This window comes from Lissotriton vulgaris, chromosome 5 (assembly GCF_964263255.1).
Source record: "Lissotriton vulgaris chromosome 5, aLisVul1.2, whole genome shotgun sequence".
NCBI classification, from domain to species: domain Eukaryota; kingdom Metazoa; phylum Chordata; class Amphibia; order Caudata; family Salamandridae; genus Lissotriton; species Lissotriton vulgaris.
Genome location: NC_141693.1, coordinates 785,349,395 through 785,371,917, shown reverse-complemented (window position 1 = coordinate 785,371,917; position 22,523 = coordinate 785,349,395). Strand labels below are relative to the sequence as shown.

At 45.4% G+C, this 22,523-nt stretch overlaps 1 protein-coding gene across 2 annotated transcripts in view; it reads left to right on the top strand.

Annotated features, from left to right (window-relative positions):
- The window catches only part of PALD1 (phosphatase domain containing paladin 1), a 1,202,673-nt gene extending 1,181,226 nt beyond the window's left edge, over positions 1 to 21,447 (top strand). For both annotated transcript variants that reach the window (XM_086922256.1, XM_086922257.1), the window contains exon 20: positions 14,791 to 21,447. In XM_086922256.1, the coding sequence (XP_086778382.1) occupies positions 14,791 to 14,940 (150 nt within the window). In that variant the 3' untranslated portion in view covers positions 14,941 to 21,447. The remainder of the gene's footprint in view (positions 1 to 14,790) is intronic.
- The last annotated feature ends 1,076 nt before the right edge of the window (positions 21,448 to 22,523 follow it).

Sequence of the window (22,523 nt, the reverse complement as noted above, 5' to 3'; positions counted from 1 at the left end):
AATTGCAATTGTGCAAAACTTGCTAATCTACAGATATAAAGGGAGCATGGAAGCAGGTATTGGCTTTCATTGATGGAATTACTTGAAGATTTATGATGAGACAGATTTATTCTTTTTGAGTGGTATTGCAAGGGAGTTACCAGCTGAGCTCTGAATTGTGTGCTTTTAAAGAGCTTCTATAAAATATATTGCACTATGTGCTGTCTGGGTATTACTACAAATCTAGATTTTGAAGCACTTTATCTCAATCCCTTTTGTACCCTCTCTTATACTGCAAGTTTAAAATAATAGCTTACATATTCACAGTGCTTTCTGTCACAGACTGGGACTTCGTAGCACTAAACCAACACAAGTCACTATTCTCCACTTCAACAACCAGGATTAATTTGTGAGTCTCTAGTTACAGATACCTACTGCTGAGTGCATTACCTAATACAAATTTCATAATGTATGATAGTGCATTTCCCACTGTTTAACTTAACTCACAGTTATTTTCATTTAATCTGTGCCTTATTTTACATGTAGTTCCCTGAAGGTGAAAGTCAGAAAAAGTTACAGAATGACCCCACCCCGCGTCCACTCATCCCATCCCCTTTAAGCACAGTATCACAGTTCCCATATTTTTTTTCATGCACTTCGACTACTGCCAATCATAGATGGCGGGCACCACTTATATTGGTCAGTGCATGGAAGCCTGTCTGAGGAAAGCCTGCATTAATTTGCTGCCTTGTCTTCTAAATAAATAAATAAAGGACAAAGTAAGAACAATTGAGTGGGACAACAGAGGAGTCAATCAATCAATCAATCATCGCATTTATATAGCGCGCTACTCACCCAGAGGGTCTCAAGTCGCTGGGGGGGTCCGCTACTGCTCGAACAGCCAGGTCTTGAGTTGCTTCCTGAAGGTGAGGTGGTTCTGGGTCAGGCGGAGGTGGGTGGGGAGGGAGTTCCATGTCTTGGCGGCGAGGTAGGAGAAGGACCGTCCCCCTGTGGTGGCTCTTCGGATGCGGGGGACGGCGGCGAGGGCGTGGCTGGTCGATTGAAGCTGGCGTTTGGGAGCGTAGAAGTTGAGGCGGCTGTTGAGGTATCCTGGGCCTTGGTTGTGTTGGGGTTTGTGTGTGTGGGTGAGGAGACGGAAGGTGATTCTCTTGCTGACCGGGAGCCAGTGCAGGTCTCTCAGGTGTCCGGAGATGTGGCTGCGACGGAGGATGTCCAGGATGAGTCGCGCTGAGGCGTTCTGGATCCGCTGGAGTCTCTTTTGGAGTTTGGCGGGGGTTCCGGCGTAGAGGGAGTTGCTGTAGTCCAGATGGCTGGTGACGAGGGCCTGGGTGACCATCTTCCTGGTCTCGGTGGGGATCCACCGGAAGATCTTACGTAGCATGTGCAGTATGTTGAAGCACGACGAGGAGACGGCGTTGACTTGTCTGGTCATGGAGAGGGAGGGGTCCAGGATGAAGCCCAGGTTGCGTGCGTGGTCTGTTGGTTTGGGTGCGCTGCCTAGGGCGAGGGGCCACCAGGAGTCGTCCCACGCGGCGGGTGAGGATCCCAGGATGAGGACTTCCGTCTTGTCTGAGTTCAGTTTCAGGTGGCTGTTCTTCATCCATTCGGCTACCTCTTTCATCCCTTCGTGAAGGTTGGCTCTGGCGGTGGCGGGGTCGTTGGTGAGGGAGAGGATCAGCTGGGTGTCGTCAGCATAGGAGATGATGTTGAGGTTGTGCTGGCGTGCGATGTCTGTGAGGGGGCTCATGTAGACGTTGAAGAGCGTTGGACTGAGCGAGGAGCCTTGAGGGACGCCGCAGATGACTTCGGTGGCTTCAGATCTGAACGGAGGGAGACGGACTCTCTGTGTCCTCCCGACGAGGAAGGAGATGATCCACTCCAGTGCCTTCTCCTGGACTCCGACATTGCTGAGACGTTGTACTAGGGTACGGTGGCAGACAGTGTCGAAGGCCGCGGAGAGGTCGAGGAGGATGAGGGCCGCTGTTTCTCCGTTGTCGAGTAGTGCTCGGATGTCATCGGTGGCTGCGATCAGGGCGGTCTCGGTGCTGTGGTTGGCTCGGAAGCCAGACTGCGAGGGGTCGAGGGATCCGTTTGTTTCGAGGAAGGCGGCCAGTTGCTTGTTGACGGTCTTCTCGATGACTTTTGCTGGAAACGGGAGCAGCGAGATGGGGCGGTAGTTCTTGAGGTCGGTCGGGTCGGCCGATGGCTTCTTGAGTAGGGCGCTGACTTCGGCGTGCTTCCAGCTCTCCGGGAAGGTGGCGGTGTCGAAGGAGGTGTTGATGATGTCCCGCAGGTGGGGTGCGATGACAGCGTCGGCCTTGTTGAAGACGTGGTGAGGGCAGGGGTCGGTCGGAGATCCGGAGTGGATGGAGTTCATCGTGCGGACGGTGTCTTCGGTGCTGATCGGAGTCCAGGCGCGGAGGGTGGTGGTGGGGGGCGGTGGTTCGGTCGTGGCGTTCGTCGGTAGAGAGCTGAAGCTGTTGTGTATGTCCGCGATCTTGTTGTGGAAGTAGGAGGCGAGGGAGTTGCAGAGGTCTTGCGTAGGGGTGATGTCGTTGTTTCCGGCGTTGGGGTTGGAGAGCTCTTTGACGATGTTGAATAGTTCCTTGCTGTTGTGTGCGTTGTTGTCCAGTCGTTCCTTGAATGCAGTTTTCTTGGTGGCATGGATGAGTTGGTGGTGTTTTCGGGTGGTGAGCTTGAGGGCAGTCATGTTGTCCGGTGTTGGGTCTCTGCGCCAGGTTCTCTTGAGGGCTCGGCAGTTCTTCTTGGAGCTCTTGAGTTTGTCGGTGAACCATGGGGCTTTCTTGCTACCGGGTCTGCTGGGCGGGGTCCTCAGGGGGCGAGCTCGTCTGCGCAGTCGCTGATCCACTTCGTGAGGTTGGTGGCCGCCTGGCTAGGGTTCGTTGTGCTGGTGGGAGGGTTCATGTTCAGGGAGGTCGTGAGCTGGTCGGCTGTGATCTTGTTCCAGCTCCTGCGTACAACCTGTTGCTGGTGGTGGTGGATCGTGGTCCTACCGAAGCTGAAGTGGACGCAGCTGTGGTCCGTCCAGTGGAGTCCGGTGGCGTGGCTGAAGGCGATGTCCTTGCTGGATGAGAAGACGGGGTCGAGTGTGTGTCCGGCGTAGTGGGTGGGGGTGGTCACCAGTTGCTTGAGTCCCAGGTTGGCGAGGATGTCCAGCAGGGTGGTGGTGTTGCGGTCGTTGTTGTTCTCCAGGTGGAAGTTGAGGTCCCCTAGGAGGATGTAGTCAGCGGAGCAGAGGGCGTGCGGGCTGATGAAGTCGGCGATGTCTTCGCTGAATTGTGTGCGTTGTCCCGGGGGTCTGTAGATGAGGGTGCCTCTGAGGGTGGTCTTGGGGTTGATGTGGACCTTGAAGTGAAGGTGTTCGGCGGTTGTCAGGGTGTCGTCGGTGTTGGTCGTGATGCGGATGGTGTTCCTGTGGACGATGGCGATGCCTCCTCCGGTGTGGTTGATGCGGTCCTTTCGGATGATCTTGTAGCCGTTAGGGATGGCGATGGCGATGTTGGGCGCTGAAGAGGCGTTCATCCAGGTTTCCGTGAGGAAGGTGACGTCTGGTGACGTAGTGTCGAGCAGGTTCCAGAGCTCGACGGCGTGTCTGTGGACGGAGCGGGTGTTGAGCAGGATGCATTTCAGGTGCCTGCTGCTGTTGCTCGTCGAGGTCTTGAGCGCTGCTGGAGTGGTGCAGGTCCGTATGCAGGTGAACTTGCAGGCGTTGCAGCAGAAGGGTCCGTGGGTGCGTCTCGGGGTGGCTCGGTAGCAACCCGGGATTCTTCCGGCGTTGAGTGCGTAGAGTTCGGTGGCGTCGTAAGTCCGGCGGGTGGGCTGGGGTCTGCGGGGGCCAGGGGTCCTGGCACTGGGCGCAGTCCAGACGCAGACGGGCGCAGACGGGCTTACCTTTAGCGCACAATCGGCGCTCCCGCTGCGTGCGTCCGCTGCGTGCGTCCGCTGCGCGGTCGCTGAGGGGGCGACATAAGAGGGGAGCCGGGAGGGCGGGTCAGCTGGGGACGGGGTCGCGTCCACCAATCGTCTGGCGAGGGGGCGGGGCCGCAGGCAGGAAGCGGCGGGAAAACGGGATCGGGTTGAGCGGGCGGCCCTGCGGCGGCTGGGGCGCTGCTCTCGGCGTCGGTGAAGATCTAGCTCAGCAAGGGGCTCTGGAGCAGGAGCGCGGAGGAGCGAGGGGGCAACGAGGCCAGAGGCGCAGTGGTCGCTACCCAGGTGCGTGCAGGGTCCCCTTAAGAGGGGAGCCGGGAGGGCGGGTCAGCTGGGAGGCGGGGTCGCGGCCACCAATCGTCTGGTGAGGGGGCAGGGCCGCAGGCAGGAAGCGGCGGGAAAGCGGGATCGGGTTGAGCAGGCGGCCCTGCGGCGGCTGGGGGCCTGCTCTCGGCGTCGGTGAATATCTAGCTCAGCAAGGGGCTCTGGAGCAGGAGCGCGGAGGAGCGAGGGGGCATCGAGGCCAGAGGCGCAGTGGTCGCTACCCAGGTGCGTGCAGGGTCCCCTTAAGAGGGGAGCCGGGAGGGCGGGTGGAGTGGATGAGGTATTCAGTTGGGGCACGATGGTGACAGCAACACGGGCACATAGGAGAAGCACAAGAGGGAGATATCACCACAAGGGCATGGGAGAAGCAAATGAGGAAAACAGTAACACCAAGAACGAGGGGGAAGAAGTACATGGGAAAGAAGGAAACAAACTGAGCATGGGTGGTATTTGGTAGTGCCGGGGGACGAGAAACACAAGTACAGATGGAGAACACATGCGTCCTTTATTTGATGAAGATTTCAACCTCATAAAAAGAATGATAATGGGAATGACAGCCTATTCTTCAATAGAATTGAGGCCAAGTGAATTCACCTGAAGTGAGCAGTTTGTGAACTAAAGTGTCATGTTGTTCAGTGAACCGACCCACACACAGCCAACTATTCCCCATTATTTATTAGCACTGGCACTACAAGTTGCTCTGTCACGAAAAGAGTTCACAACCTTGATAAACTGAGACCCCCAATTACCTGTTTAGCACAGCGGCGCCATGGTTACAGTAAAGGTGAGCAAGCCAAGCAAGGCTCAGGAATGGCTGGGTTTTTCCCATAGGGATTTACCAGCCAGAAAGGAGCTGGGCCAAGCATCCCAGGTACAACGTTTTTCTCTCCCAACTGCATTTTCAAAACACAAAATCCACTAGACACATTACAGCACATTACAGCTGAGCGCATGAATTCTAAATATGTGCTTTTCTATCACGCGACTGCAGTCCACCTGAGTTGCAATTTTTTTATGTCTCTCAGAAAACCTGCAGGAAGTCAGAGGCCTTTCTATTTTGGTAATATAATTGCTGCCACTGGTGTGTTGATCCTCTCCGTTTGTTAAATCAGAGTCAGACAGCAATATTCACATAAAACAACTCCTGTCTTCACCTACACTTATCTTTGTTTTTCATTCCAAGAAAGACATTTTGACATCTTAGGCATATATCATATCAGACTGAATTCACGTATTTATTGAACACAGTTTACCAGTTTAAGCCGTGAAATAATTGAACGCAAACCATTTGTGGTAAAGTGAATTGGATATTTTTTCAGAAGTTGAACTGCACAATATGTAATCAGGAAAACTGGGTTCAAAACCTTGCTTCATCACTTGGCCAAATTGTGTGATCCTACATCAAACTCTTTAATGTGCATCCTCTTAATTGAAAATCAAATCTGAGGCCAACCTGAATGAGCTCATTTCAGAATGCGTCTTATATTAAAACCTCACTTAGTAATGGTTTAATAGGCAATAAAAGTGCCATTGTATACAGTAAACATTACATACTGATATCATCTTGGTTTATTCAAGGCAGTGTTGCAGAGGCCTTGGAAGTGTGGAAAAGTTCATGTTTAGATACTATTAGTTTTAGTTGATATCAATGCAGCAATATAATATGTACTACATCGAACTGCACGTGTTCAGGAAATAAACCATTTGCGAATCTGAAAGAGACTATCATATTTTACATGGCAGTTGGTGTATTATTTACATGCAGAATGTCTTGGGTGGCTCGGTTTGTGCTACGGCTCTTATAGGCAAACTGGACCGCTAGAATAGCCCTAGGAATTCCCTGGCTTGACAACCTGTAAATTACATGTATATGGGGTAATGATAATCTCCACTGATATGCAATCATAAGGGAAACCCCAGCGCCAAAGGAAAAAACATTTTCAAAGTTTCTTCTCTGCCTTATGTTTTCTTTCTCCCAGTAACATGTAAACACTGTTGAAGTCATTTTCAGTATTTCGTGCTGGAGTCTTTGAAACCGTGCAAACATGCACACTATTGCTTACCCCTGACCAATCAAACCAATCAAACAACAAATGGCTATAAATAGCAAAGCACTGAAAAGGCAAATTTGCAGTGCTACTCTACTTTCACTTCCGAAATTGACAGTCAAGTTGCTATTCTGACACTAGGCCCAGGGAGACATACCACAGACACCTGTAATTCGAAATATAAAAGGGAGGAAGTTATGGACGACACGAGTTGCGGAAACCGGTTAGTGAACATGCACAAATTGCTAGGACAATTCTTAACGTATTCCCAATGTTGAGAATGGGAATATGAGAAAGAATATTCCCCACGCAATTGGCTAACTAAATAAACACGCCCATGTGTCTGCTAAAGTTCAGCCCGACTAAACATAAGGCGCCAGCTTCTCCAATGTAGCGAGTTGGAAGTGATTAAGATCAAAGAGTGAGATGCGGTATGGGAGGAAAGGTGTGGAGAAGCCATGCAGTGGCCAAACACCCCGCCTCATTATCTGCACCCACCCACTTTGCTCTAGGAAGTACTCTGGAGCTTGCACCCCGAGCAACTCCAGACTACAGGGTGACATAACTGCGGTGGGTTATAAAATATTGCAAAAAAGGCTACAAAACAAACAAGCAACAGAGCGGAAGTTGGGGTAAGGATGGTAGCAAGAACGGGAAGGAGTGGGCCGAGCGAAGATGCAATAAAATGTGGGTGCCAAAGCTGAACACGCACCCACAGTGTTACACGAGCAGGAAAGAAATTTAAAAAATAGTCTCCCAAGTGAAGAAATAAACAACCAACGCATAAAGCAACAGTACTGGTCCCTGCTTCATGGGAGAAAACAAAAGATAAAAAGGAGGGACAAAGAGGAAGGATTGACTACTAGCAAGCAAGGATTTTTAAAGGACACTGAAACAAACAAATGAAAAGTAGTGGGCAGTTGTAAGCCCACAAACTAAATACAACAGGTCTCGAAGCTCAACCTAAAAATGTAAATTACTCTGGCCACATTACAGTGGCGTCATGTTGTCCATTCCAAACTAGCTGATGCCTTCAGGATCACTCCTCCTATGACACAAGCTTTCCCTAGGTTCTGGAGGAACCCTTAAGGGACTTTGTGAGCATCCCATTTGAAGGTAAGTTGTGGCCTGTTAGATCAGGCTTTAAGAAGACCTTTCAGGCCTGTCCCTTCTAATAATCTAAATATGAAATATAAGACATATTAAGGCGTAATCTTCAGGTAGCATGTTAAGGCCATAGGCAAGTTGTTTTCTCAGTTTGTGGTCAATAATACAAAGTGTATGGATCCCAGTACAAGAAGGCAAACCAATATTTGAACTTCTGCTTAATTATTACGTTGCTAAGTCTAATGCATCAAAATATGGTGTAGGGTGGACAATAATGCAAATTCTGCCCTTTAGATTATGTTGAAGACAAATGAGTACTGTCCATTGTAATAAATGTTTGAGACATTGCATCTCCTTCTGTGGCTATCAGGGTCTCCAGGTTTAGACATATCTGGCTGTGGCCTTTGTCTTTTAATCATGGCATACAAGATTAGATGATTTGTTCATTGGATGAATACCTCCCTATGGGTAAAACATGAATATTCACTGCCAAATCATTGAGAGCTAGTTCATATTTAACACATGCATTCAAACATTCACTCTGGTCTTCAAGCCGTCAGGTCATTTAGAGCAAAACTATTGTCAAAGTATAAACCTTTGTCATAATCCAATAGGAGCAAATATTACAATACAACTACATTTCCTCTGAAACAAACCATGACTCCACACATAGACCTGCATTGGAATGTCTTCTTTCCTCAAGCTTTGTTTCAGTAGCATGTGTAACAAATCAGGTAAGTGGACCATATTTTACCAAATAGTGGGTGCTGAACATTATCATACTGAATTATTAATTTATCATCCTTCCAGTCTTCCTCCTTTACCAAATCATTTTCATATGTCACAGCAAATCTCTACAGATCAAATATGCATTTTCTCTTTGGCCATAAATGTGGCCTCAAAAGTGGTCTATAAGCTGTGGCCTTCTGGCCGACTGTCTTTTTCCCACCTCCACTGCTCCACACGATAGCACTCCATAAATAATACAGGGCGACATAACAATAAAGAAGGGGGAGAAGGTGAGGAAATAAAGAAGGGGGAGAAGGTAAGTTTCTAGGTGTCATCACCCATTAGCTTGAGCACAGGGAGTAGCCGCCTTAAACAATAATACAAAAAAATAACAGCAGGGGCATGGAGGGATTATTTATTTTTATTTTTTTTAAATATATTTTTATTGCAGGAATTAGCCAAAATTACATATCGGACTAGCAATACAGGTACAATCAGAAAATATGGAACACATCAAATCCCCCTTTAAAAAACGACATGTGTACACAGCCATTCAGCCCACAACCCGAGGGTCGGGCGGCGAACACCAGAGGGGATCTGATAGAAGGTCTAAGCTGGTCCAGATAATCCAATGGTCTTCATCTGCTTTTCTAGATCAACCTACAAAAAGGGCAAAAGAACCCCCCCCCCAACAGCCCAATGGTTCAACTAGTACCCCCCCCAACCCCGCCATCAGTGTGTGTTGTAGTGCGTGTAGGAAAGCCTATGGGAAAAACCCCAGATGATTCTATAGAGAACTGAAATATGATTGATTATAGGGACTCGGGATGTGCCGCATCTACACTCTCGGAATCGCTGGAAGCGCAATAATCTCTTAGGGCCTGCACTAACGTCTCCCATTCCAGTGCTGATTCCAGCGCTCTCTCGTTATGCTGCCGCCTAGCCAATTGGTATCGCAGAGTACTCTCCTCCGCCGCCCATTTCAAAAGTTCGCTGTGCCACCTAACCCCTGTCGGACCAACTCTTGCCTTCCAATTCCTGGTCACCTCTCGTTTAGCGAGGAGAAGCCCTAAATCAATAAATTTACTTGAGATTTTATTTTTGGGGGTGTGCGGGAACCAGTGTAGGAGCCCCACCGCCGCATCGACCGATAAGGACCTCCCCGTCACCCTATTCAGAGTGTCCCCTACCCCAAGCCAATAGGAGGACAGCGCCGGGCAAGACCACACATATGGAGGAGGTCCGCCTCAGGCGCTCGGCACCTGGGTCATTCTGCAGAATCCGTGGCAAAATACTGCTGGATCTTCGCCGGGGTCAAATAGGCCCTGTGGAGTATGTAGAAGTGGACCAGTTGGAAGCGGGCATGGCGTGCTCCCTTCCAGGCCCGACGCATGAGTTGTGACCAGGTCGTCTCCGGTATCTCCTTCCCTATGTCTGCCTCCCAGCGGGTTCGTAAGGTAGTGAGGGGGGCCAACCCTTCGTTAATCAATCTACTATACAGGCACATGACCGTCTTGACCGTCCCCGCAGACATCATCACATATTGGCACACCAGGGACGTAGGCGGCTCCTCCAACCCACTTTTCCAGTGCGCCTGAATCGCTCGGACCAGAGCTGTGTGCAAAAGGAAATCGCCTCGGGGAACGTCGAAGCGGTCTATGATCTCTTGGAAGGGCAATAACGCCCCGTCCTCATAGAGGTCCCCCACCAACTGCAATCCCGCGTCCTCCCAGTGTCCCAGGCGTGACCAATCTCCCCCGTGAGCTAGGGCCGTCAGCATCCCTAGTGGTATTTCAGGTGCATATGGAAACCTCAACTGTCCCCGGGCGTGGGCGCGATTCCAACATAATCGAATGGTCTTTTCTTCGAGCGTCAGGTCCTGCAAGGCCAAACGTTGTCGCAATGCGATGAAGGAGATAACATGCCTAGGCATCCCCGTGCCCCTCCCGGTCTCCGGGCCACGAAACTCCCTCGCGACCTCCTGGGTGAAGGTCTGCAATTGCGCCGCCAGGTAATATTTCTCAAAATCCGGCACCGCAAGGCCACCCTGAGATTTCAGCCTCATCAGGGTCTTGAGGGCCACTCTCCGGCGGCCCGAACCCCAGAGGAATCCCACCACCATGGATCGCAATAGCCGGAAGGTGGCCGGCGGGATCCAAATCGGCAGCGCTCGGAAGTAGTAGAGCAACCGGGGGAGTGCCACCATTTTCAACAGAGCGATCCGCCCTGCCACCGAGAGCGGCAAGGTGGCCCAAAAGTCCATGCTACCACGCAACGCGCGAGTACAGCGGGCTATGTTCCCATCCAAGAGGTCAGTGGGGTCGTGGTATATATATACCCCCCAGGTACTTGAAACAGTTAGGTTCCCACCTAATTCCCCCACTGATGTCAGGTCTGGGCGTTCCCCTGCGAACCGGGAACAGACAAGTCTTGGCCCAATTCACACGAAGGCCGAGACCTCCCCAAAAGCCGTTAGTGCCGACGCAGCCCGATTCAAGGCAGTAATCGGGTCTTCAAGGAAGAGCAACAGGTCATCAGCATAAAGCGAGATATGATGTGGGCCAGATGGTGTCCGCAAACCGTTAAAGGAGGCCCCGGACCGGATCTGCAGCGCCAGTGGCTCCACCGCTAGCGCGAAGAGTAGCGGGGATAGTGAACAGCCCTGCCTCGTGCCTCTCTCTACCGGATATTGTGGGGAAATCAATGGGCCTGCCCTTACCCTGGCCGACGCCGAGGCATACAATACCGTGGTCCACTTGACAAAGCCCTCCCCCAGACCGAAACGCCGCAATACTCTGCGCAGGTAGTCCCATTCCAGACTATCAAAGGCCTTTTCCAAATCCACCGAGAGAACCACCGGGCACGGGGCTTCCATGTGCGGTTCCCCCAGTAAGCGAAACAGCCTGCGAATATTCATGGTTGTGTTTCGCTTGGGAATGAATCCAGCCTGGTCCTCATGCACTAAAGAGCGCATATGCCCCAGCAGCCTCGATGCCAATATGCTGCTCAGGATCTTATAATCGACCGTCAGCATTGATAATGGTCGGTAGGACGCCGGGTCGGTCGATTCTCTTCCAGGTTTGAGGAGGGGAACCACTAAGGCCTCACACATCGAGCCGGGGAGGCGACCCAATCGCTTCGCCTCTCTGTAGACTATCAACAGCCGAGGCGCCAAGAGGTCAGCGTAGGTAGAGTAGAATTCAACCGGAAGGCCATCCAGACCCGGGGTCTTATTCCTCGCCATCCCTTTAATGGCACTACGAATTTCACCTAGTTCAATGTCGGAGCCCAGAGCCTTCGCTACTTCCGGCTCCAGCGTTGGCAACTCTAGGGGTTGCAGGTACTCATCAATCAGGTCGGGGTCCCTGGACGAGTTACTGCGGTACAGTTGTTCATAGTAGCGCAGGTAGCAGCCCAAAATCTCCGACTGAGTGTGCACCTCAGACCCCTCTGCCGTGCGCATGGACGTCGTCAGAGAGGTCCGGCAGGGGCATGGAGGGATATCGATGCAAAAGACATGTGGATCGGGAAAGCTAGGTATATAGTTGCATCGTGGTCTGCCCCATCCAACCAAGAAAGAAGGCTGCTAAAAAATGTAACAACATGGAAGACGAATACAACCAAAAAAGAAGGCCCTTTAGGGTGCTACAGCTATTTAGTGGGTTTTTATTGCACAAAAGTCACTGTCACCTAGAATGCATTAATGACTTTCTGTCAATGAAATAGCCTATAACTCACACCAGAGGAATTTCCTGTTATATTACTGGATAGTAATGTCAAAGGATTCATCTCAATGATGGTCAGAACCCATGTGTTTTGGTTCCAGTGCACCCTGAATGTAACTAAGATTACTGCCTAATGTAGGTAGCTACTTATCAAAGAAAGGCTGTATAAAAAGCAAGACTGAAAAATACAGGTTCTCGAGCACCTTGTGGGGGGGGGGGGGGGGGGGGGGGGGGGGGGGGGGGGGTGTCACAATTCCGACGCATGTCATTCTACCTGGGGCATGTAGATGGTGTTACCTCCAAAGTTCTTGACCTGATCACAGCCCTCCTCAGGGCATTATTCTTTAACCATCTCTGTTTGATGAAAGTGACAGAAAAATGCTATAAAATTAGATTTACAAAAGAACATCATTGCAAGTTAACCAGTGGCGGCTCCTGTGTTATGGCGGATGAGCCTTGCCCCGCCACCCTCAAAAGTAGAAAATTAAACTATAATAAAACAAGCTTATTATCGTTTTATTTTTCAACTTGTATATGCTGCGTCCTGGAGGCAGAACAGTCAGGAGAGGGAGTGGTGGGCAGCACTGCTATCAGTGCAGATGTGGGTTTGGCTGGCCATCTCAGGCCGGCCAAACCCATACACACTGAGCTGTCTCCAACCCAGCTGTGTTGTTGTTTTTTAGACAGCATAGCGCAGACACCCAGTCTCTTTGGGAGCGCAAAGTCCCAGTGTTCAGGCCAATCCTGATGCTGCTTTCTGACATTAAAGCAGCGTTAGGATCACCCCTTGATCTTTATGCAGGCAGCTTCAGCTCACTTCCTGTCTGTAACTCAAGAACCTTCTTTGACTAGAAGCATGTGTTTCAGAAAGTGATGCTTTATGTACGCCTGTGCTCTTCCGCACAAGCCCTTGTATTCTTACAGGGTTGGAAAGAGAAGAAAGGGAAGTTCTTTGTGGTCTGCATCTCCTCATGTAGAGCATGCTTTCTGTTTCTTGAGGTTCTCATTTGGAATGGAGAACAATATGTTGTATTGAGTTGATGTTGTTTTCAGATATCTTCTGTGCCTGTTACAGCTATGTTCGCGGTGTTGGCCTTATTGTCAATCTCTGTAAGCCAATGCATGCCAAAGTATTAATTCTCATATAATAGAAGGGGAGTTCTCATCACCATGCAGATAGTGAGATCGTGGGGAAATGATCTGCATTGAAGAAAAGACACAGTTGATGAAAACTACAGAGAAAGAAATTGGGGTTGACTTGGAGAGGGCATACCAAGGGATTTTACGCTGTCCTTTCACTTGCCAAAGGTTTGCGGTTGAGTTCAACTCACCAAGCACTTTTAATGAGCTGGCCATCACAGTCCCCTGCAACTTACGCACCACCCTCTGAATAACAAATCATACTGTGCTCTTTGAATACTATTTATTTCAAGGTTTTCGAGGGGACAGAATCTTGCAGAACGGTCCTTACACCACATCCACCCCAATGATATCCTTGAGAACAGGCTTAACAAACGTTGGTCCATGCTCACATTTCAGCACCAAAGGGTTCGATCCAACGTGGCTTTTGAATGAAAAAGAGGCTTCAACACCTTAGTCGTCTCCATGTCATCCACGTCATAAAGTATTGCATTTTGCTTAGTAAAAACAAAGGAGGGTTGTAGAACGTGCTGGTCTCTGCCAAAGCTAACAAACTAAGACGAAGCCAGCCTTACCCCATCAAAATGGCTTATTAAATGTTTGCGAAGCTGCTGGCAGGAAAGCAAGACATAGGTTTGTGTTTTCTTTGGGATAAGGTTTTAGATTGTTTGTTTTTTTGTAGAATCAGCACTTGTGAATTTCTAATAAAATAAGAGTGCTGCCGGGATGAAAATGACTTTCAGCCTTTCAACGAATGCAGCTACTGTTCTAAGGTATTTGAAGAAAGTTATTTGAACGGTACTTTAGAACACAGGCTTCAAGCTCTTCCCTTGCCTATCCTATCAAAGTCTTTGATTTATTTATTGTAGGGTAAATAACTGATTTTTAAAGCTTTCAAGACAAGAGAGGTAATTATGTTTTACACCCTAGGTATATTGCATGGCCACTGTATTGAGAACTACTATACAGGTGAGACCACACTGTAAAATCAGGTGAAATGTGCTTTTACCCGCAGACTCCCAGCATCCACCGCTACATAATGTGACTTGGAGCTCAGGCACGCCATAGGTTGCCACCCTCACAGAGTTTTTGTTTCACCTACCACTCTGTGGGCCCTTGTAGTATTAATGCTGGCCTGAACGGTCGCATTCAAGTATGGTCTGGGTGGTTAACGTGTGGGGTGCAAACAGGTATGCGCGGATTTAAATATAATTCTAACCAGCCAAATTGATACATTGGAATAGAAACTCGCCTCATACACCGTTCTAGTACTACAGACCTCATTGACATTTATGAAACCGAAGAAAAAATGGGAAGTTACCTTTCCACTTTATTTGAGTCTTTCCTGCAATATCTTTGTTAGTTGTAGACTTAAAAAGTCTTTACATTCCCTAGAGATAGTGCCACAAAAACAACACCTATATGATCATTAAGCAGTTTCTCTGCACTGTAATACAATTCTACATATTATTTCTTTTGTTGTTGTGGAAAATGTAATTTACATATTTCACTTTTGGTAGTGCTTCTTTAAAGTGAATTTAATGAAGTTACTGGCGCATGCACTGTAGAACATTTTAGCTAAAGGGAAAGCCTTCTAAAGTATTTGGTAAAATCTTGTTTAGAAACTTTGAACTTGACTCATCCCGAGCATCTATGAGGAGTTCTCAGGATACCAGTTAGCAGCTAAAGTGTTGCAGTTAAGAACTTGGAAGTGTCTTTTTTGAATGCACTTCTTGATACATTTTCTCTTTCTTCACCATCTCCTGCAGGTGGCCTCCAAAGCTGGGGTGTATGAGATCTTGAACCAGTTTGGGTTTACGGAGTTTGAGAACGCCGGGATCCAGCCCCTCTCCCGCCTCCGCAATCGCTGGCAACAGCATCTCCCGAACCTGCTTCCATTCCGAGGAGAGTTTGTCTGAGAAGAAAAGATGGATGCTCCAAGCTTTTCCTCCAATTGACTGTCACGCTTTTTAGAATGAAGAACATTGCCTTAAAGGACTGCCGAGTTTATGGGGGAAAAAATGACTCTGTCTTCTGAAATCATCAACAAGATTCTTCTGAACATCAAAGTAACTGTGATATACACACTTTTAAATGTGTGTTTACCCACGAACATTTCATTAATCTGTAAACATATTTTTGCAAAGAATTTAAAATGTGCATGCCCTTGCTAAGTATTCGTGAACAGATGCCAGGATCACTCATGTTTTATGCTGTGCCCACTGGCAGTAGATAGCACATCTGAAGCCATGTCACAACTGCAGCTGTGAGACAATTCCGTTGTCAGTGCAACTTCCTGAAAATTTTAGATAAGGTCTTTTTTTTGGTTTGTATTTATTGCACATTTTTATACTTATCCTTTTTCTTTTTTCGTTTGTTGTTGTTTAGAAAATGTTAGCACCAATGACTTGCCTTCACAGTGGCATCAGTGGTTCACTGACTAGGCACTGCACGTGGTTCAAAGCAGGGTTTCTGGCTTTGACCAGCACGTGGCGTGTATGTGCAATACCGAACCTCCTTTTTCGAATGATGGACCTCTTATAGCAAATAGAGCATGTCCTCTTTCTAAAATAAATGGTGAAGAACCTCACCCTTTTTAAGTTATAAATAGTTTGCTATACCTTTTACCTTGTTTAATGGCCGCAAATCATTGCTACAATGTTGTAGGTTAAAGCTAGTGTCTGTGGAACAGTTCATAGCTGTAAGAACAGATGTGACACATAGATAGGCAGTGATCTATCCTGGTTCCAAAGTTAGGCTATGTAGATACATTTTGTTTTTTAGATGCCATCTATTTAGCAATTTTTGTTTTACCCAAGCCAACGTTGGCTTTGAACGAACAACTATTTTTGTTTTATGCTTCATTCGCTGATGTAATGTATTTGTATATGAAATCACTGTTTTCTCTCATAAAGCTCAAAACTTCGATCATTATCAAGAGTAACTTTGGAAGCCTGCAATCATTACAGCTCTACTTTCTAATCCACGAAAAGAATGCTGATTGGCTTTTGGGATCACAAGGCACTCTGACATCGGCTTCTTGTGCGTTTACTGATCAGAAGATATCTTCTGTTAAGTTTATCATTGCGAAATAAGCATAGTTTCTATTTTTGTATTTGAAATAGAGGAATTGTTATGTTTCCCAAAGCATTTCTGAACTGTGGGTATCACCTGTTATTGTAGATATTTGATAGTATTTTTTTTATTTATGATTGAATTAGCCAAAGCCTCATTCAAGGAATTTAGGGTTTGTACAATTTTGAAAATGTAAATTCTACTTAACACTGGAAAATTCATCAGTTGGGTGGATTTTTCATTGATGTAACTTGAAGGGGTGGAAATTAGTCCAATGTGTGGCCATTGTGAATACTGGGGATAACAACACAGACAGAACTTTGAGGATATTCCTAAACATTCCCCCATTGCCTAAATATGCATGCTGTTACTCTAAATATTGGTTTACCATCCTGGTCTGAAAGTAACACACATGATCCAAATGTTTTAGTTTTCTTTAGTATGGGTTTCTACAAAAGGAAAAATATTTGCCTTCTGGAAAAAAAGATATATGTGGAAAATAACAATTCCCATTACCCTGAGCCAAACATTAAATTGGGAAAACATGATGGAAACAAGCTACTCCTCGAGTTGTAAGTTGACTCATAATTTTAGACTGAACTCCAAGACATTTGTGACCCAAAAAAACGAGAAAATCTGCGAAATCTGAGACAAAGGCCTATGAATAATAGATTTATTATTTCTTTGTGAACCAATCCTACCTTCTCTAACCCTTTATCGTTTAGTGCTGTTTCAGGTACCTGACAGTTGTAAGAAAGTCTGGGTTCTTCCAGCAAGTGTTTTGGAAAAGTGATGGTACAGCTTTATAACCACGTTTTTGTCCAAATTAGCATTTCTGGTTGTAAAGAGAGGAATACTGTGTGTGTGACTGCGTTGGTTTCAGTTGGCTAAATTCAATTGAGTGATTGGGTGTACCAACATGATCCAACAATGTCATTTTACAGAGCTGCTTATCAATTGGTAAGGATATATATATATATATGTTTAATGTTCGTAGCGAAGCATTGTAATTGATTTTACTAGTTTTTATATTGCAGCAGTTTCCAACAAAAGTCTTCTGAATGCATAACTGCCTATGACAAGATATTAGAGTGAGGTCATTTTGAAATTAGTATAATTCTGTGTAACTCGTGAAATTCAGCAATTGACACAAGGGGTAAAATGATGCACCACTTTTACTATAGGACACTGGTTTCAGCTGAACACTTATTACCCAGCACATTTTCTCGTTGAATCATATCCCATGCATGTATCTTGTTTGACTTTTGAATGCCCAGCATGCCCTTTCATGAAAACCTAATCTTGCAATACCATAAAATTGAATTTGACAAAGTCAGTCGAATGGATCCATGCTTGGGATCATGTTCATGTTAAATAAGATCACATCCAATTCAATTCATAATTTTACACTTGATTAAATGAATACAAATTCTACATTAAAGCAATTTCATGAACTCGCAAATTTTTCCTAAAATGCAAAGTTAAGAATTAATTTACCAAAAACATAAAATAAGTAAACATGCACAGATCTACATGCTATGGAAAGATAATTGTTTGCTTGTCTCTTCCTTCAATACAAAAGTTTAAAATTGATATCCTCCACTAGGCAAGTGCAAAGCACAGGAAACCCCTTCTTTAAAGAATGTCCGATACACTGCTCAAGCAAAAGAAAGCACCAGCATCTTGAAGAGGTAGTGTCCGCCACAAGGAGCAAGTGTATCTCCACTCCAGTTCAATATGGGTCTTTTGAAGACTTGTGTATTGCTGTTAATGCTCCATTAAACATTTTTGAACTTCCAAGCCTAGCTTCTTGTGACTATCGAAAGGTCCAGGCTGTGTCAATATACTGCTATTGTTTCAGACCTGATAGTTCTAAAATATATGGTTTGGGGTCTCCGAATAACATTTCCGCAATGTTGGGACCCTCCATTAATGAGAATTTGATAGAATCAAATTCTACACATGTCCATGTAACTTGTGGAAGAATCATAGTTTACCATACTGGACATATGAATACAGGTTCTGTGTGTGCTTTGTGTGCTTTATCACAGTGGCTGTAGAAAACGTATTAGATAGCATGAATTTAATTTGATTCAGAAAGTGTTTAATTGACCGGGCAAACATACGACTAAAGGTTTTTGTACGGTAGCTACTTAGCACAACATTTTTAAGTTGCTCTTAAAGCAAAAGTTGGAAGGTCCATTTTAAATGGCGACTTAATATATGTGCTGTAGTTTTAAAAAGCAGTGGGTTTCCACAGTCAACCATTCCAGAGAGATATATGTGGCACTGCAAAAGCAATATATCAGGTTTTATAACCTTACCAGAAAGATTTTGAACACTAATCGAAGGTAGTAGAGTCCAAAATGATGTACCACTCTCTGCAAAATGGCCCAGTCTGTAGGGTTTCTCTTAATGTATACAGCCCACTCAGATCACAAAATCTTGTTGGGAAATTCTAATTTCTCATCCTCAAATATCTATGCCATGTTGCAATATGTTATGCTTTTTTTGTAGATCTAATTAAAGGCAAGTTTTAAGTGGAGAGGTCACCACTCTGTTAACAAACCCAATCTTGTTGAAAAGAGCCACTTACCAGTTCTAGCACAGCAAGGTAGGAGAACCTACACTAAGAGTATGTATCTTATTTTGTGAGCAAGCCCTGGGTTTCTGGGTTTCTTGTCCTTTGAATGAGGATCGACGAGGCAGAATATTTTGATAAAAATAGCAGAAATGTTCTAATAGTTTATCGTTTTAATGGGTTTTTAATGCACTATGATGTAAAGACAGTTGAGGCTACCCACATTGCATTTTTAGGACTGCACATTTTAGAGGTGTCCTCTTACTTATAAAACAAAGGAATACACTACTTCATGTTGTTTAGAAGGAACACAATATTTTTAAATGTTTCTTTGTGTTAGCAGGGGCCTCGATTAAGCCTTTTCAAAATATAAAAATGCCATCTTAGCCAGTAGCTTGCTTTCTATTCACATACCCTACCCAATACTGTAGAAAATAGGCGCCTACTTACCTCTGTGCCGCAAAACAGCCTTTTCTTCAGTTCCATATCATTGGAACCTCACAGTGATTCTTTGTTAAATTTGTCTATTTTAGGATTTTATTTTGATTTGAGTGCCACCAATGGGTTCTTCATTCTTTTAATGTATTCTTTTGTCCATCTATTATACTTGCACCCCAGTAAAATGTTTTTAATGTCCTCCTCTAATTTTGTTATGAATTTAAAATGGAATGACCCAAAATCATTGGAATGTGTAAATCACCACTTATGGAAGGTCTGGGGTCCAAGAATTTTAACCACCTCAGATTGTTACGCTATAGTTATTTGAAGGCATTTTAAGTGACGGGCCAAGGATCAGCTCATAATGCAGTACCAATACATAACGGTAGTGTATGATAAAAATTGGCTGAAGTACAACGGGGAAAATATGAGAAATGCTGTGATATGTTTATTTCCAGTGACCCATGCAAACTACTGGTGTGCTTCAGGATTATTTCTCACTATGAGAATATTTATCTGATTTTCCTTTACAACATCTTACACTTAGATCTCACTTGTAATGAACTTGAAAATTGGAAGATTTCAGAAATAGGTAACTGCAGAAATCCGACCCTTTTATAAAGACCTATGACATTTGCAAATACAACAGTCTCTGCACTAGGCTTGCAGAAAATTCTGGTTATCTAGGGGGAGTTCTTCTTCTCGGGATAACCCGTAGCATTGTTCTGAAGTAGATTGCACTGTTTATAAATAGGGGACTTAGATAACGAAGAGTGTGGTGGTGACAAGAACTTTGAGACACTGGAGTCTTCATCGGGCAGCCTAGACAGAATTAGTAATTCCAAGAATTGATCTGGGTTTATGTTGATTCATCAGAATCTTTTTTGTTTGAATACCACTACTATAGGCACAACTATCCCTAAAAAAACGACTAACAGGGGTAAGTGAACTACGTTTAAGATCCTGCTAAGAGTTAACCTTAAATTAACCTCAAATCCTAAACTTAAACTTAAACTTAACTCTATATAAAACATTAAACGTAACTTAAAGCCTGAGGTTACTCATAAACCCACCATTACCAGTACTCTAGTCAAAGAACAAACCCTGATCTTAGACCTAAAGCTGTACTCTACAGTTTGCCCTGCACCCAGCACCACCTGCCCTAACTCTAAACCTTATTCGTCCACTCAGTCTGAGCCTACCTCTACCTTTTACTCCTTAGTATAACCCTTACTATTGCCTTTACTTTAGTTGATTTCAAGTTCTCAGTCGGGCCTTTCTCAGTAGTAGTCATTTTGATGTAATACCTTCTGTGTATTTGTACTTCGAATTAGTGAGTTAGTAGTGGCTGTATCCCACATTTGAGGTAAGTCAGTTTTTGCATTTCTTCTCATTTAATCACACCAAAGATTTCCATGTTGTTCATGTTACACACTGAGGACCTGATCACAAGTTGCACTGTAATTGCAAGATTGAAAACCTACACTGAAATAATATTTTCATCGTTGTACCCTGCAACTGCTGTGCAAGCACATGTTTTTGGCACAGCAATTTGGAATAACAAAATTAAAAATAACAAAATTACAACACCTGTTACCACGTTTCCCCATTATTGGGTAATTGAACGAGCCCAAATATTTAACCTAGAATACAGTTTAACTTGTAGTACACCCTTAAAGCAGGAGGCCATGAGGCTGTAATATGGCACAGACATTAAAGGCCTACCAATAAGAGCAAATTATAAATGCTTGGATCGACCCAGTTGAGAGTACCAAATAGGTACATGATAGCATACTTTTTTTAAAGAGGGTGTGAGACGAAGGCATCCTTTGTAAAGCTCGGAAGTAGAAAACACGACTCTTTTATAATCATTAGTTAAAAAAGGAAGCAATACATTTTTATATGTAGCATTTTTTCGGTGTGATCTTTGTAAATATATACCAACCTCTCAGCTGGTCCCAGTCAGCTTTCATGGAAGCAGAAATTAGGATGCTAAAAAAGTGAACTTTTATAATTAATTTTCTGATGCATTTTTTTCGGTGAATCGTAAAAGTGTAATCCGCAGAGCAGCTGTATATAAGCCATACGTGTTAGAGTCTAAAACATACATGTTAGAGCATAAGGCACACGTGTTAGAGTAACTGTAAAGTGTATAGAGTCAGATTAAGTATTATTTCACTTTCACTGCGATGTTACTTTAATGGGTGAATATATTAAAATCATTATAAGGTGATGTCATTGGAATGTCGTTTTTGTCAAACAGTTTGGACTTGTTTTCAACCGAATTCCTTTTTTTTGTGTACAATGACCATTAAACAGCGAGACGAAGGGCTGCTTTCCTCTGTTTTCAGTTATTTCATACGTGACCCCGCCTCCTTCCAAAGTGCCTAATTTTCCTTTGTTTTGTGGGAGCTACAGTATCTGTACACAGGATGGCCCGTGGTTTGCAAGTTCTTGCTTACTGTAGGCTAATAACTCTGTTTTGTTTCTCTCAAGCAGAAATCTGACCTTATCCAACTGTGTGCTGCAGTTCAGATGTTTTTACTGTCGGTGGAGCTTGTCATCGAGCAAACAGAACGAACACTTGTGGCAGCATCTCTAAAGCAACTGTTTGCAAAGGTCTCTCATTGACTCAGCTATGCCCCTCTGGCAGTGTTTCCTACATTACATCACGCTCAGCGGGTCAGATTGGTTCACTTTGGCAAAACATTCCCTCATGATATCACACACATTGGCTGCATTTCATTACCGATGGTGAGAAATGAAGGAAACTAGGAGTCCAGGCTCTTCAGCAGGGTCGAAGTGCATTAAAAAAGTACGGTAACTGTGCTGATGCGTACAGTGGGGGAGGGGGTGAGTGGTAGTGGAGGCGGGGTCAAAGGCATGACTAAAAAAACAAAATATTCTGTAACTTTTTTGGTCTTTCACAGTCAGGTAACTACATATAAAACAATGCACTATCATATATTACGAAACATCTATTAGTTAATGCACTGCAGAGGTCTGCACCTGTAACCGGAGAGCCACTGAACTGAAACTGAAACCTGGTTGGTCCTGTGGAGATTGGAGAGTAGTGCCTTGTGTATGTTTTGTGCTGCGATGTTCTGGTATGTGACAGAAAGCACTGTGAATAAGAAAGTCCTTTTTTAGGTCGAGCTAGAACAGCGCATACGCTGTTTGTTGCCCGACTTTTAGTAAAGGGGATTCTGAAAATGCTACCCAGGCGTTTGGTCGCTGGCTACAAGCTTGAGTGCACGTTCGGCCATCTGCCTTTCCTGCCTTTCCTTTGTCATGGGTAATTAGGCGCCTCTCACCGGGCACCCTTTCATGCCCGGCGAGCAGGCAATGCCCCCATGCTGTTGCAATATCCTCATTGTGATCCCTTCTTCCTCTCTCATTTTCTCTCGT